Source organism: Opisthocomus hoazin, chromosome 32 (genome assembly GCF_030867145.1).
Source record: "Opisthocomus hoazin isolate bOpiHoa1 chromosome 32, bOpiHoa1.hap1, whole genome shotgun sequence".
NCBI lineage: Eukaryota > Metazoa > Chordata > Aves > Opisthocomiformes > Opisthocomidae > Opisthocomus > Opisthocomus hoazin.
The window spans coordinates 3,157,830-3,174,846 of NC_134445.1; the positions used below are offsets into that span (position 1 = coordinate 3,157,830).

Below are 17,017 nucleotides of genomic sequence, written 5' to 3' on the forward strand. Positions count from 1 at the left end.
ATGAAACACACACAATATTTCACTACACGGCACACATCCACAAAACAGCAGTTCGAGACCAGCCAGAGTTGCAAAGAAATCAGGTGCTTGCGCATGCGGACCCGCACTGAGCGGGGTCCACGAGGGAGAGATGCTTGCGCTGCCTGTGGTAACACGTAGCTGTTGTCAAATCACTGCCAAAACCCAGCGCCTTCAGCAGCAGGAGGCTTGGCAGTGGTGTGAAGAGCGCACAGCGCCTGTCCTCCCTGTGTTTTACGCTGAAATCTTTTGGTGAGGTCCAAGTGGAACCATTTTCAGCATCAGCACGCTCAGCCCGGCGCGTGTTGACTCAGGGCTGTCTCTACGCATCCTTCCTACGGGGACCCAACGCCACCAGCACCACGTGCGGGGCTGGGGGAGGGAAGGAAAAAGGAAAGAAGAAAAAAAAAAAGAAGAGAAAACAAAACACCACCACGAAAGACCTTCCAAAAATGCTGGATGAAAAGTGAACACTCAGCAGAGCGAGGTTTCCTGCGCAGTGAGAGTTGGCCAGCGAACGAACAGGAAATCACTGCTTCCTGCCTGCAGAGGAAGCGCCTATCTGATGCCTGCGATCAAAAACAAACACCACTTCAATTAAACAAACAAAGGACCTAAAACTTCAACAGCTCGCAGCCTGGGTCAGCTCCAGCGGCAGGGAAACGCGTCCAAACATAAGAGGCTTGTAACCTTGAAAAAAGGCCCTCGTCCTCTTCCCCTCGCAGCGACGCTGCTGGTGCGGAAAGCGGAGGGGATTAGGCAAGCTCCTGGCTGCGTCCCCAGGAGGTGCTGCCATCCCAGGAACCAGCCGTGCCACCCCGGGGAAGGGGGAGAGGAGACCTCCAGCGATGTCCCAGGCTCTTAGGTTTGGGGAAGGACCACTGCCGACAGCCAGAGCTGCGTCTCAGCTCAGCCCAACGCATCCCCAGCGCCGCAGGAATCCCAATTTCATGAAAAAAAAACTTCTGCTCCGGTCTTGTGTCTCTGAAGAAAAGCTTGAGAAGCATTTACACAAGGGCAGCAGCAGTAGCTCTGTGTCTTCTGACCCTCCATGGGAGATGGGAACCAACCTTGCATGTCCCACAGCCTTAGGAGCTGTTGAAATCACTAAGCTGGCAGATAGCACCTCCACCCATTCTAGAGCACAAGTCCTGTGAGGAGCGCCTGAGGGAGCTGGGGCTGTTCAGTCTGGAGAAGAGGAGGCTGAGGGGAGACCTTCTCGCTCTCCACAACTGCCCGAAAGGAGGTTGTAGTGAGGTGGATGTTGGTCTCTTCTTCCAGGTAACCAGCGATAGAATGAGAAGAAATGGCCTCAAGTTGCATCAGGGGAGGTTTAGATTGGATATCAAGAAAAATGTCTTCACTGAAAGAGTGGTCAGGCACTGGACCAGGCTGCCCAGGGCAGTGGTGGGGTCCCCGTCCCTGGAGGGGTTCAAAAACCATGTGGATACTGCACTTCAGGACATGGTTTAGCAGGCATGGGGGTGTTGGGTTGACGGTTGGACTGGATGATCTTGGAGGTCTTTTGCAACCTTAATGATTCTGTGATCCCACCCGAGACCCACCTCGGATGCAGGCTTTAAGCCAGTTCCCTGGGTCTGGTCTCCATTTTGGTTTGAGATTTAGTTTCATGTATAGCAATGTTTCCTTTCTGATCTGTTACAGACATTTTGTTGTTGTTGTTCTAATACAGATTCACTTGTCTTAAATACAAAGAATTCAGGAAGTGGGAAGAGGGATCCTTTCTCGTTAGTTACACCTGAACAGAGCAGGATTTATAGTCCCTGAACTACAAATCATTCCTAGGAGTCGTACAGCAATAGGATCTTGAGCCTGTCATAATTTCAGGGTTTCACCTCTGTAAGGGGCAGAAGATGCCAAGAGCTGTGAAATGCCCGGGAATCTTGCCGTGTTTTTCCATCTCACTGAACACCTTTTGTCTGGACAAATCACAGTGAAGAGATTGATCGGAAACGTCAGCGGGATTCAACAGCCAGGTCCTGCCCGCCCCGGTGCGTACTGTCAGTGCTCCAGCCAGCTCTGCTGCAGTGCTTATCGCATGAGTTACAGGGCCTGGGTCTCACAAATGAGGGACCAAAACTGAACGTTTGCTGTTTGCCAGCTTTAAAGCACAGGCACAAAGAGATGGAGGAAATAGTTTTCCTCCAAATCTGAAGTCTCAGGATGTCTCCAGCTCAAAATCCATCTCTGAAAGCCTATATTCCCTTTAAAGCCATGCTCCGTCCCCAGAATGCGCCCTTTCCTCCCCTCTGTCTGCCTGCTTTCAGGTCCTCCAGCAGCCCGGCGTCTGTCCATCCAGCCCGGCGTCTGTCCATCCAGCCCAGGGTCCTCCAGGCTGAGCCCCGAAGCTCCACCATTGCTCATTCTGCACATGTCCGGTGCTCGGGGCTTTTCCAAATCCACGCTGGCTGGAAAAACTGCTCTCCCAGCAGGAAAGCGAGCACAGGAAAAAAAAAAGAAACAAAAAGGCCGGGGTTGTCCTGGGACTGTGTGTTTGAAAGGGAGCACTTGTCTCCATCTCGCTGAGTGCGCTTGACGACGTGGTGAGAAATATGGTTGAAGAACAAAGGATGGCGAGCAGTTACCAGGGAGGAGCAGGCTGGCGTGAAAATAAAAAGGCTGAAGCAGGCTGAGCCGCGGTGTTACCTGTCTCCCAGCCTGCTGGGCACTAGCAGGAGCCACGGGCTGGCAACCCGGGGTTGCAGCAGCACCGGAGCGACCTGGTCACCTACGAGAGAGGCTCCACCTCCTCCTTTTCCACCCTCCGCTCCACGCGTGCAAGCTGCAGCACCTCGAGCCCCGACACACTCGCTCTGCTGTAGCTTTGCACCGGTGCTGCAGAGCTCAGGGTGGATTTACAGACCCGCACAAAGATCTTTTTTTTTTTTTCCTCCTTCGGTGCATTTTTTGTTTGGAAGATGCCAAAGCCACAGCAAGCTAGATCCGACTGTGAGCTGGAGGAACAGCTATTCCGGAGTCACCGACAGCCCCGCAATGGTCTTGGACAGCAGATTTCATGGATGGGAGAATGCGTGTGGCCACCACACAAGATCCCATTATTTAGCAGTTTGCCTGGTTATATTACAACCATCAAGCGCAGCCATCGCAAAATGCTAAATACTTCCAGCTCTGGCTGGATTTTTTTTTTTTGCCTCATCCGCCTGGTTTGTTTGGAGTTAAAAAAAGAGAGTTTACCTGTTTCCTGGCATTATAGCTGCTCGCTGGTTTTATTTGCTGTTAAAGTAAACTTCCTGATGAATTAACCAAGCCCAATTAATACATATTTAAAGTGCATCTTCCTGACGACGCAAACACAATGCATGGCTGTGTCTGTCCGGCAGAGATACCAAGGGCTGTGTCACTGGAAATCAGGTCACAGCTGGGTACCTGCCACCTCCTACCCCGGCGCACCACCAGGGTGGTGAAACAGGTCGTGTCGCCTCAATCCCAGTTCACCAACTATTCCAGGTGGCCATTTCTAAGCGCTTTGTCCCAGTTTCCCTTCCCTGTGTGACAGCCCCCACCGAGCAACCCCAAGCTCAGCTTCACCAAGGCAATGGGGCCATAAGGCCGGGATGATGAATGCCAAAATCTCAGATAGTCCATCAAGGTGCCAAGAAGCTACATTGAGTGGGAGAAGTGTCTACCGAGAAGCCTTGCCATCGCACTGGTCCCTCCTGCCTTTGCCCAGTCTGCCCACTTGCCTGCTGGTGTAACACTGGGGCTGCCAGGGGGAACGGCTGGGGCAGGGCGCAGCGCCGGTGACGGCAGCGATCGCCATGCCTTGCCAAAACATCCCAGCAGGGACAACACGCGAGGGCCAAGCGCCAGGACATGGTCTGAATACAGAGCTCCTGTGCTGAAGGAATGGCCTCGCCGGGCATTTGCACTCCGAACGCTCTCGTCTGGGTCTTTTTAAACATCGTCTGGTTCTTTCTACTGCAGAACTGCAGTCCCAGCCTGGTGGATAAAAGGGTTGCTGATGCTGTTCCATCCCTTGCTGGAAAATCCATGCGACATCCCTGGAAAGTTGATTGCTAATATGGAAATGCTGGCTGATTTCCTCATTGTGCGAGTGCCAAGAACACAGATGAACTCCTGGAGGCTGCTGTGGAGGGGACTACGGGCACAGAGGTGGGGAAGCCTTGCAGTGGCAGAAGAGGCAGTAAAGTTCTCAACTCTTCCTGAAAATCACGGGAACACAATTATGCCTCCGAAAAGCTCCATTAAATCTGAATGTTTCATCTACATTTATATTAACACATGTCAACTCCTGCTGGAAAAATGCCTGTCCCGGGCAGTAGCACCACAGCTTCAGAGCTTTCCTCCTGCTGAAGACCTGAGATCTGTTCAGTATCAAGTCCGGAGATACTCATTTCGCCTCCCTCATTCTGTTATTTTAAATCCCAATTTAATCAACTGCTTCAACTTAGTCAACGGGATTTAAGGCGAATGCGACCGCTTCCCTTGCGCTGATGGACTCTGATCCTCCCTGGAGCAGAGCAATCCTGTTCCTGCCCATCTAGCCCAACGTCCATTGCCGAGCCATCTGTACTCCTAGTCCATTTTCAGAGATACAGAGGGCTGCCCAAAGTTGCTGGATTTAGCAGAAGTCTCTGGCTAAGAGCAAATGGCACAAACACAGCTGCACTGGGATGAAGGGAAAAACACCCGATGTTGTGTTAGACTAGAAATGTGAGACTAAAGCTTAAAAAAATGTGTCTAGCCTACTCTGATTTTCTGCATAACGGACTACACAGGCTCTCTACATGAATCCTGCACAAGCCATAGGTTCTGCAGGTCTCCTAGAAAACTTCCAGTCACTTTTGGAACAGTTTATATGTTGTAGAATACAGGATAACTTTTGGGTTGTTCATAGGACAAGAACATCTCCAACATCTACCTGAACCGACACAGAACCCAAGACGGTCTCAGTAATGCTTTAATGAGTAATAAAAGTGTTCTTTTACACCTTCTTTGATGGTTCCCTGTTTATAAGGCCCAAGATCAGGCTTGTTTTTTCAGCTGCCATGTTATACCAGAAACAGTACCAGGAGGTTTCTGCTTTCAAAGTCTCCTACAGCCTCTTCAGGGCATGGTTGCTTAAAACACAGCTCCTCGTTGCAAATACACCCTACATCTATAGTGGGCAGCATCAACATTTCTATTTTCTAAAACAACCCACTCCAGTCAGATTAAAACAAAATTAACAGCTGTCTCTTACTCTATCTGCCTCAGTAACACATTGGGCCTTACAGGAGAAGTGGGGCATGTCCTCCCGATCACGCAGGCGGTGGCCAAGTCCTGTCCAGAGTTGGTTTCCTAGAATAGATCCAGCAGTCAGCATCGGACCTACTTGCTCTGTTCTCAGCTGTTCTCTTCCAGTGTTTCCCAACACAAAATCACATTGTTTGCATGTGCCCAGGTTTACCCTGTTAATTTGAATTTCCCTTTATCAGCTGTCTTCCCTCTGTCTGTTTTTCCTGTCTCTTCCATGTGTAAGTCATCACCTGCTTCTCCTAAAACCCCTACCAGAAGGGTTCAACTTAGCCAGATTAGAAGCACACATAAAATATCTACTTCCAGCTGAGATGAACAGTCCCCAGGAGAGTCTCCTCCTCCCCTCTGCCTGCAAAGGGAGCCAACGGTGAGCACCTCAGCTGGGCTCATGAACCTTAACCTGGGTGAATTCCACCTGACAAGCCTATACATGGGTTGAAGGTGACCAATAACCACAACTAGGAAGGTTTCCAATGGCTTTATCTCAGACTTTCTTTCCTGTTCTAGGGCAGAAGACAGAAATTGGGGAAACTCACCTGTAATAAAGCTTTTGGGAGAATTTATCTGAGGATCAGTCACTACAGCATAGAGGCTTGCTATGGACTTGCAGGGACCAGTCTTTTCCATGCCCCACATGAGGCCCTCAGACACCCCGTGGTATTTCCTAGGCCAAGATACTATTTCCTATGAATCATATTTCAGCACAGACAGCAGATACTGGAGACAGATGGAGATGAAGAGGAGAAACTCAAAGGGGGGGTTACTGAGATATGGGGTCATTAGATAACAGCATCTGGGCTGTATTTAGTTGCACGCAGTCGACGACTCAGCCTGGGAGCCATTCCACTTCACGGTACCTTTGGCAGCGAAGCCATCAGGGCTTCCTAAGGACATCGGATCCCACCAGCTCATCGCAGTGCACGGCCCGTCTCAGCGGCGGCACGACTATTGCTTGTGGTGTTGTATTGTCAACCAGATCACTGAGCTAATATCGAGCAACTGAGGATAAAAAGGAACCCTTAGGGCCCAGTTTCACCACACAAGTTCAATGGCAGGAGTAAAGGGGCAGCTGAGAGATGGGAGAAGTGGCAGAACTGCTGGAGCACCTTCCCTCCCCAAAGCAGCTACTGCTGCACCTCGCTGGTTTTCCCTCCTCTGCTGTTCCAGCAGCCTAAGGAACACGCCATAACACAGCAACATTTCTCTCAAGCATGCAGTATTTCCCATTTGCCGAAGTACATCTCCCACCACTGTCCTTGGCCCATATTGTACTGCAGGTTCCCGCCCCACCACGCAGCCCACGTGCATCACCCATACCGTGCCTCACCATCAGTCTTCCCCCCCAGTACCCCCAAGTAACATGGAGGTAGGGAACAGAGTGCAAGTTATTCAGCAAATAGAGGAGCCGATACAAGTGCCCTAGTGAGGCCTCTTCTGGAGTACTGTGTCCAGTTCTGGGCTCCCCAGTTCAAGAAAGATGAAGAGCTACTGGAGAGAGTCCAGCACAGGGCTACGAGGATGGTGAGGGGACTGGAGCATCTCCCCTACGAGGAGAGGCTGAGGGAGCTGGGCTTGTTCAGCCTGGAGAAGGGAAGGCTGAGAGGGGACCTTCGAAATGCCTCTAAATATCTGCAGGGTGGGGGTCAGGAGGACGGGGCCAGACTCTTTCCAGTGGTGCCCAGTGACAGGACAAGGGGCAATGGGCACAAACTGAGGCACAGGAAGTTCCATCTGAACATGAGGAAGAACTTCTTCCCTCTGAGGGTGACAGAGCCCTGGCCCAGGCTGCCCAGGGAGGCTGTGGAGTCTCCTTCTCTGGAGATATTCCAGCCCCGCCTGGACAAGGTCCTGTGCAGCCTGCTGTGGGTGACCCTGCTTGGGCAGGAGGGTTGGACTAGATGACCCACAGAGGTCCCTTCCAACCCCTACTATTCTGTGATTCTGTGATTCTGTGAAGTGAGAGGGGACTTTTTGAGCTTGGACATCCTTCAGAGTCACGGTCCCTGCTCCTTTTTCCCCCCATTCTCACCTAGGCACCACAAGCAAAAGAAGTTTGATTAACAGCAGAGGCAAGAGGGGGGCTGCTACACCGGTGAGTACGCCAGCGCACGCGAGAGCTCAGGGGATGCAAGCACCTCGAGAGGCAGATTTCCCGAGAGGAGCGTATTTCAGCTGCTTGCAGAGGCCTGCCAGGAAGAGCAGCGGGGAAGCGCCAGGAGCACGGAGCTGTGTTGGTGCGCGTCGAGCAGAGCAAGCGTCCTGGGAAGCCGCTCTGGAGGAGGAGCCGGCAGGTTTACAATGTGCTTTTTTGCGGCGTGGAATCCCTCGGGAAGATGTTCAAGGTTTATCTGGGATAGGCCTTCATGTCCATCATGGTCTCCCATGTGAATCGGTTACAGTTTCCTGGGAGAGCGAGGCTGGGACCCCGTATTGGAAGTTGCAAGTGATGAAGATGCTGCCTAACTTGTCCCAAATTCCCTTAATTAACACACATCACACTTCTGCTGAGGTATCCTGTATTCTGCCTTCTGCTTTTTGCGCACGAAACAATCTAAACAGATCACTCGGGCAAAACCAGACTCCAGATAACACAACGCCAGCACACGCTGCTCCTCTGCCTGCGTTCTGCGGTCCCCAGCACGGACTGCAGCGAGCCCCACCGGCCACGCTCTCTGCCCGGGACGCAGCGGCTGCGAGCCACCGATCCCCTGCGCCAAGCAGAAGTTCCCCTGCGCTCCAGCCCATCTCTCACTTCGCCATTTAAAACAGATTGGAAAATTCCTACGAGGCTGTGGGAGGCAAGAGGGCAGAAATGCCACGGACACCGGCAGGAAGGTCTGCAGCATCCGCACGACGCAGCCCTCACCTCCGAAACCAAGCGCTCCGGCATCGTGGAGATGTCTCCCACCCGGTCACCTCCCCAAGCTCCTCTTTTAGCATCGTCCCTGGATTACGCAGCCCCAAAGCCGCGGGGAAGCTCTCCCTCCCGCAGCCCAGCGTCACGCTCGATTGCATCATATTTGTTTTTCTTTGCCTTTGAGAGCAGGATTCCTCCCACCTTGCTGAGAGCCACGTTTGGCCCAGTCTCACAAGGAGGGGAGCCGGCGGGTGACCCATGTCCAGGCACACAGCTGGGCGGCAAAGCCTTCGCCAGCACGCGCGCGTCCGATGGGGACAGCGTCCGATGGGGACAGCGTCCGATGGGGACAGCGTCCGATGGGGACAGCGTCCGATGGGGACAGCGTCCGTGCTTTTTTGGGAGGTGCTGGGTGGTTTTCAAGAGTTTTAATGCTTACAGCATCTGCTCTTGTGCTGTACGATACCTCCGCAGCCCGAGAGCGGCGAGAGGACCGCGGCGCTGCGGGGACGGCCGCGAGCACCCACCGGGAACGGCCGCGTTTGCAGACGCAGTGACCGGCAGAGTCACTGGCAGGCTACTCACCCTGGCTTTGTCCTTGCATCCAGAGGAATTAAAGCCCTTGGAGATGAGGTCTCATTGTTCAAGATGTGCTTAAGGCAGGCAGCTGCTTTCTTTATATCTCAAGATTCACTAAAGTTCAGGAAGAGAGAGAGAGAGAAAGAGAGGGGACGGCGAAAGGGGAGGGACTGAGAGAAGGGCCCAGAGGCCGTATAGAATGACAATGGAAGGAAATGCTTTATCAAACCTAGAAAGCCAACCCTGTCCTGGGAACACAGAGGGAGAAAAAAAAAAAAACTTGCAGAAGAAAAGCGAGTTCAGCTGCCCTGGGTTCCACCCTTGGCAGAGCAAGCCCTCCTCCCCCAGCCCCTCTCTCCCAAACACAATGCAAGCCGGTGAAAGCCGTCCGGCTCACTTTTTTTTCATTAAACAGAGGGAGAAGTTTCAGTTCTTTAAGAGAGAAAAAAAAAAAAAAAAAAGAAATCCAACAACCAAACCCTGCCCGGGAATGGGAATGTGACGCTCTTCCCCCTCCCCCGGCTCCAGCCTTCCAAGTTTCTATGAGTCAAACGTTTGCAATGTGTTACCGAAATGTTACCAAGCTGGAATGCAGCATCTGAGCGGGTTTAGCTAATAAAAACTTTTGTTTGTTGGCTGGGAGAAAGTGTCACCGGCAGAGAATTCGGTTCTTCTTCTTCAACCTTTTGCTTTTCCCATCTGGGTCTTCTCTGGAGAGGGTTAACTGGTTGTGCAATGCTGACGCCCTACGAGGGTGGCATTAACCCAGCGTTCCCTGTCCAAAATGGAAAGGGAAATTGCTCTGTTAAGCAGGAGACCAAGGGAAACAGCCACTTGGATAGAGCCGGTGGGAATCAGAGGGCCAGAGACAACTTCAATTGTGCAGACATCCTAGGGCACAGCTAGGGACGGACCTCAGCTACCGAAGCGTGACTTCTCGGCCACAGGGTTTGAGATTTTGGGGTCAGAAAAGCACTGTCTTCCTCATCTGAAAGTCCTCAGGTTTGTCCCGAGACAGGAACATTCACCTGAGACAACCAGTGACTGGGCCCAGCATCTACAGTGTTTTCCAGCAGCATCTGCTCTGGACACGCACGCATCAAGCTTCTCAATTTTTTTCCCCTCAATAATTTAACAGCCTAACAAGGAATACTTTGTTAATGTTGTTAAGTCACCACCATAACCAGTGTCTTTTCTTGTTTGACCTGCGCCTGGCTTCAACTCCTGGAAATTGTTTGTTGTTCTGCATTTTATCACTTTCAAATCTAGTCAAACCCAGTATTTTCCAGTGTCACTAAATACACGGTGGAACAATGGATTGAAGGCCTGTTGGGTTTTGATGTGCTGAGTAGGTTAAGCTCCTTCAACAGCTTCCTGCAAGTCACCCTCTCTGCTGTGCCATGAGCTGATCTCTGCCCTGCCTGGAGCCATCCTCCCTTTCAAGGGTTTGCCTAGGGAAATGCATACAGACTTCAAACTCAGCTGAAATCAGGCGAAAAAGGTCCCATCTGAAGGATTTTATTTTGAATTTGTTCAGAAAGTTTTTCAGCCAGCTGCACTCTAGGGTGCTGAACATGGTTATAACGCTGGGTGAAAGTTTCAGAAGCACAGAACTCATTCAGATGCCTATATCTAATTTTCACTAAAGTTTTCAGCAATTTTAAAGGAAAGTTATGGGAGCTGAAGAGAGGGCTTCCTCTCTGGTCACTCCAGAGAAGGTCTCCAGGGTGGGATTCCATGTTATGCCTGTTCTTCGCTCCATTCCCACTGGTGTTCCCCCAGTCCTCAAGGACCTTGGCCACATCACTGCCTGCCCTTCACTCCTCTTTCCTCCTCTTTGAAGAGGAGCCATTGGTGTTCATGCAAAAGGCTGAGGGACGCAGATGTAGCACCTTCCAATAGATCTGATGGGGAATTCAGGCCCTAGCACAATAGCTTTGCAGCTCTGAGCTTTTGAGCATCTCACTCTCACTGCGAGAGCACAGGCCAGTCCAAGAAGAGTATGTGAGGAGGAGTGTAAGAAGGAAAGCAGGAGAGTAGGGGAGAAGCTGAGGGACCGTCCTTCTTCAGTGCTTGCAAGCCTTCGGCTTTCCAGGAGGTGGCTCCTTCCACCCGGGATTCCTAGCCCCAAACCATTTCCAAGGCTTGGAGCCTTCACCCTTCCGAAGGGCCTTGTCTTCAGGATTCGGCTCCAGGAGGAAGACAGTAATGCTCTTCCTGCCTCACCCATGGCCACCCCAAGTGTCCCTTTCACTAATAGCAGTTAGCCTAACATAGGAGGCCTGGCTTCAGGTTTTGCCTCTGTCCAAGGGAAGGAAAATCTCCATCGGCCAGGAGAATCCTCCCAGGAGCCTTGTAGAGGGATGGACTCCACCTCTTCCGCTGAAGTTGCCCGGCTTTGTGCAGAGAGCACACAAATTCTCCTGGGAGTGGTGTTTGGGCTCCCTGCCCTGTTCCTGGATTGGAGAATCATCGTTAACCTGTCCTGGCCATTTCCAGCCCAAGCACAAATTATCCTTTAATGCCAACTGGAACAGTGTCAGTAGAAAAGAGGGAGCATGGTGGTCCTTCTCTCACCTCTGAAAGCCAAGTGATGCCAGTCCTGCTCTAGCAGGTAGATGTGCATTCCTGAGACTAGAAACAGCTGCCATCTTCTCAAAAGCAAAAGTTTATTTTGCTGTCACAGGGATGAGGGAGAAAATTGCTTATTTGTCTTCACAATTGGCAGCAGCGAAATTCACGCTTCTGGCAACAGCGGGGCAAGCTCTGGAAGGGGGCTGCGAGGGATCCATCAGACTACAGAAAACCACGGTCGAGGGCTGCTTTCTCCCCCAGATAAGTCACATCCTGGGGCATCCCAGGAGGTCTTGTCCTGGAGAAGACCCGCAGGTTAAAAAAAAAAACAACTCCTCCTCTTGGGATTTTTCTGACTCTGTTCTCAGATAAAAGAACCTCATATTGTCAAAGAGGAAAAAAAAGAAAAATAAAAATAAAGGTCAGTTGAAAAGATCTGAGGGGAAAGGAAGTGGCCGTGGTAAAGGTGTGCTTAGGAGAGAGTGTGGCAATCAGCCATGCAGAATTGAGTGTCCCCAGACAGGGTCACTCCTGCACCTGGTCCGAGGCAAGTCTTTGTAATGAGTTACAAACTTTTACCTAGCTGGATATTTGCATCACTTACATGTTAGGTGTAAGGACACAGAAGGAATTGCTAAAAGCAGAGTTGTTTAAAGGCCAGGCAGAGATAAGAGATACGGCCTTGTTTAACAAAGAGACATTTCCGTATCTAAGGAAGTGAGGCAATCCTGTCTAATTAAGAAAACTGACCAAAGTCTCCCAGGAGGAAGAAAGGGGGCAAAAGATTAAAATCTTTGTGTTTCAAAGGCCGAGAGACCAGCCAGGAAAGCTCATGTTCTACCAACTAGAGAACCCAGAAGATGTTGTGTGGCAGTTGAGTACTGGGAGTGGTTGTAATGGTGGATCTAAGGAGGTTCCTGAAGGTGTTCATGATGGGACATGTGTCTAAAGGGTTTAGGATGGCCACCCAAAATCAGTTCTGTCCCAAAAAAGTTCTGTCTCCATCAGAAGAACCTGAGGCCAAAGGCAGACTCTGAACACTACCCTGCAGGACAGACAGTCAACTGGATAAGAGAAGAATTTTGAGCATGTCTGCACCCCAGCAGTCAGAGGAAGCATTTCCCACAGTTACTGGTTGGAAGGACCCTTGTCTGAGGACCTGAGGCTGCTCTGGCACAGGAGAAGCTGGAGTCTCTTACAAGGGTCCATTCTGCCCTGAAAGAAGAACATGGGCAGTCAAGGAGAACAGGAGAAACAGAGACCATGCAGAGCTTTTGGAGTAGACTAGCTGTGGTATGTGTGCGTGCATGGGGGCTGTGAGCACATATAGGCACCCCCTTACTGCAAACATGGGTGATGGGTCCATGCTGTAAGAGCTGGAAAGTGACACCTGGTGGACTTTGAGGTGGGAACACAGAGACCCAGGGATCGAGCAGGCAGTGAGCAAAGCTTTCAGAAACCACGCCGTGACCCATCTTCTGAAGGAAAGCATATGCCTGGCTCCTTTGAACTTCCGCAGTTGTGCAAATGCTAAGCCCCAGCGCTCTAATCTGTGCTGGCATTTTCCAAGAGCCCTTCTTCAAGGCTTTATCACGAAAAAAACAAACCTTTAAGCATTCCAGTGGGCTCCAGAAATCCCTAGCTACGTACCTAGCTCTCTCAAAGCGAAATCTTCACGTAGTCCACAAGCCCTTATCTGCCATTCATACAGCTGCCTTGATGGTTCACCCTGCTGCATTGAAGCTTCTACATGGAGAGGAGGAATTTCAAAATTTCAAGAAATTTCAGAGGAACTGGAGGCTAGCACAAAGGAATTTAAAGACATACACGGAGAACGCTCACGCTACGTGGGAATGATGATCTGGGACACTCCCAGAAGATGCTGTGCATACGCACGGGCAGCCTGCAAGCTTGCTGCAAACTTGCAATCTGCATGGCAGATCGCTTTGGGACCAGCAATGAAACAGCTCTGGAGGAGCTATATTGGCCTGATGCTGTGCTATCCCTCTTTTCTGCAGATGACGGGTCCCAATTAAGCCTGGGATGCCTCCTCTCAGGCGGTACCTGGCATCGACAGTCCCCATCCCAAGACCTGTGTGGCCCAGCACACCAGACACGGTGGCTCAGCATGTACCTGTGCAGGTGTCCTTCAGCGCAAGATTTCCCTTCGCTGCCACCCCCCTGATGCTGGTACAGCAGCCCAGTAAGGAAGTCCCAGCGTCCCCATCAGTGGGAGATTCGGGGGCACAGCAGAAAGGCATGGTGACATGGCCCTGCCACGTTGCCCTCTGGGATCGTGTGGCAGAAGACTCGAGCAGCTCCAGGGACAGCGTTTGTTGGCAGATGCCCTGACATCTGCCAGCACTGGCTTCTCTCCTAGTGTCCTCTCATGTGTGGCATGGTCACAGAAGCGTGGACAGTCAGTTCATTGAGGGTTGGGGAAGCTGAGGCAGCACAGGGAGGAGAGGAAGGGTTCTTTACATCGCAGGTACAGCCAGGTATTTCAGCAGCCTCGTCAGCTAGAAACCACTCCAAGGATGAGCAGTGTTCCATTCAAACGCTGGAATTGAATGCTGCTGTTCCTGTAGCTGCTATTTGTGTAACTAATGAGGCTGGAGCAGGTCTGAGGTGGTGTTTAGGAGTGTAAAGGGGCAGATGGATTTTGAAATACCTTTGGCTAACAAGCAGTACGAGCTCTGCTGAGAATTCTACTAGGTGCCTGTACCTCTGTGTTGAGCACACCTCCAGGACCTCAACTCTTCCAGTCAAAGCACAAAGACCTAAGCTGTGCTGCTGGATCCCAGGGTCTTGAGCCAAGCCAGATGCATCCCACCTGCCCTGGCATGCTACAAGAGCTTGGTCTTTGCTTCCAGCAGCCACAAGCCTGCTCTCACATCACCCGAGATCCACCTCCCTGCCTGAAAGGTGAGTGCAGAAGGCGACTGCCAGAATTGCCCTTAGACACTAAGCAGGCCATCAGCAGCTTAGAAGCTGGAGGAACAGCAGCGTGGGTGCAGCAGCGTGGGTGCAGGCTGGGGGTGTGCGAGGCAGGGGGAGGAGAGCTGCCTGGAGCCACATCTCACCATAGAAGGCAGGATATGAGCAGGTTTGTTTCTTCAGGAGGAGAAGTGTTATGTCTGCAAGGCACGCCGGCTAAAAATACTCCGAGCTGTTGAGGACCAGAGTGTGCAAGAGCGGTGGCTTGGGAGAGCGTGCCACAGGGTGCCCTGTGTCTGGAGGAAAATTGGAAGTGCCACAGGGGTGACACTCCGGCCTCCTTACAGCCTCTGCAGGGGACACCCTGGGGTGATGTTCAGCATACCCAAGGGGAAGAACTGGGGTGCCCGAGACTCCCCAGAACTGGATGCTGTCCAAACTCTACCCACGTACTTTGGCCCTTGTTTTAGACTCTCAAGTGACCACAAGCAGCCTGGCTCAGCCTGCTTGTTAATGATTATTACACAAAGTGATCTGAGCCCCAGCTACGCTCTGCAGGTTCCTCTCATCAATATTGTGATTGTGCAGGGAACAGAGATACGAGCCCCCCAGGCAGGTCACCCCACAGGGACTCAGTGGCCCTGCACAACACCAAGCAACAGCCAACACAGGGGACACCAATGAGGCCAAAACTCAGGAAAGGGGACAGCTGTTCCCATTCTCTGTCCTTGCAACCAACAGGCAAGATATCCAACACCAAGAACGTTCCGGACACCTGACATGAAATGGGTAGAGGACACAGACTGACAGATCCTCACACCTCTAGCCCCAGAGTAGACCCTCCCACTGGAATGCAATTAAAGACTGAGAGCAACTCTAAGAACTGTATTCCTCATGGGGTATTTCAATTAGCAACTGTTCAGCCACCACAAGCCCCAGCAAAGAACAAGAGCCAGGTTAAACTCACCTGTTCTCCCAGCTCCAAGCTTCTAAGGGTGGAGACAACAGCACATCGGCACGCATGACACCCCTCCACATCACACCAGCATCTCCCTGGAGACCTCATCCAACAGCAGACCTGCTTGAATCATTTCACATCTTCTCAAGTTTCAGTTTGCAAAAAGGCACTTCAAATAACTTTTCCCCTTTTGAAAAGGCTGGTCCCTTGTGGACAACTCCACAGCAACAGTGTGAGGAGGAACTTGCCTGGCCTCGGTCCCAGTAAATCACAGTTCAGAGACAGCTGAACTCCATTTTGTGATTATTAACCCCAGCCCTACTCCATTTGTTTGGCCTGTCTGAGGCTATATATAGGGATGGGAGCAGGCATGGCCAGGGGAGAATTGTGTGCAGCTGTTAAGCACAGCCCCCACCTTTAAAAAAAAAAAAAAAATAAAAATAAAAAAAATCCAGCAAAACAGGAAGACTATGGCTGGAAAATGAGAAGCAGCTGTGAAGAGGAGGGATGAGATGTCGTACAGGGAGGCCTGACTTCAAAACTTGCAGGAAATGTATGAGAAATTTCACAGCCACGTTCCTAATCCATCATCCCACCCGTGTCCCATGGTGGCCGGTGGCAGACTGTGAGTGCCAGAGGTCGGAGCATCTCCAGGGTGGACTCAGCAGGAAGACCTACAAGAATGGCTGTTGGCTCTCGTATTGCCATCAACAATTTCTTGCTGTGGCTTTGTAACAGATCCTAATCACTACAGATAGATTAAAGTTAAGAACAGGCAGATGCTGAATCAAGGGAGCTCCAATATTGATTCTGTGCGTACCTGGCAAAGAAAAGTTTAGAACAATAATGGTGGAAAACTCTGAACATACACCTACCTAATGTGTCACCTAGGTGCTAAGGGAGCGAAGGAGAGGACTGGGATGAAAAAGTAGAGGTGGAGAAACATAGACTCATAGAATCATAGGTTGGAAAAGACCTGTAAGATCATCTAGTCCAACCATCAACCCAACACCACCATGCCTGCTAAACCATGTCCCGAAGTGCTACATCTACACATTTTTTGACCACCTCCAGGGATGGGGACCCCACCACTGCCCTGGGCAGCCTGTTCCAGTGCCTGACCACTCTTTCAGTAAAAACATTTTTCCTAATATCCAATCTAAATCTCCCCTGACGCAACTTGAGACCATTGTCTCTTGTCCTATCACTGGTTACTTGGGAGAAGAGATCAACATCTGCCTCACTACACCCTCCTTTCAGGCAGTTGTAGAGAGCAATAACGTCCCCCGTCAGCCTCCTCTTCTCCAGACTAAACAGCCCCAGCTCACTCAGCTGCTCCTCATAAGACTTGTTCTCTAGAACCCTCACCAGCCTCCTTGCTCTTCTCTGGACACGCTCCAGCACCTCACTGTCTGTTTTTGTAGTGAGGGGCCCAGAACTGAACACAGTACTCGAGGTGCAGCCTCACCAGTGCTGAGTACAGGGGCATGATCCCCTCCCTGCTCCTGCTGGCCACACTATTCCTGATACAAGCCAGGATGCCGTTGGCCTTCTTGGCCACCTGGGCACACTGCTGGCTCATGTTCAGCCGGCTGTTGACCAACACCCCAAGGTCCTTTTCCACCGGGCAGCTCTCCAGCCACTCCTCCCCAAGCCTGGAGCGTTGCATGGGGTTGTTGTGACCAAAGTGCAGGACCCAGCATTTGGCCTTGTTGAACCTCACACAGTTGGCCTCAGCCCATCGATCCAGTCTGTCCAGATCCCTCTGCAGAGCCTTCATACCCTCACTCCTA

General features: G+C 51.4%; 1 protein-coding gene across 4 annotated transcripts in view; it reads right to left on the minus strand.

The window, feature by feature from the left end:
* HDAC7 (histone deacetylase 7) overlaps positions 1–8,942 on the minus strand; it is a 102,874-nt gene extending 93,932 nt beyond the window's left edge. For 2 of the 4 annotated variants that reach the window (XM_075445615.1, XM_075445610.1), the window contains exon 1: positions 8,762–8,941. In XM_075445615.1, the coding sequence (XP_075301730.1) occupies positions 8,762–8,780 (19 nt within the window). In that variant the 5' untranslated portion in view covers positions 8,781–8,941. Of the gene's footprint in view, positions 1–8,761 lie in introns of all 4 variants that reach the window. The other 2 variants (XM_075445616.1, XM_075445609.1) reach the window with 2 other exon arrangements.
* Positions 8,943–17,017: the final 8,075 nt, after the last annotated feature.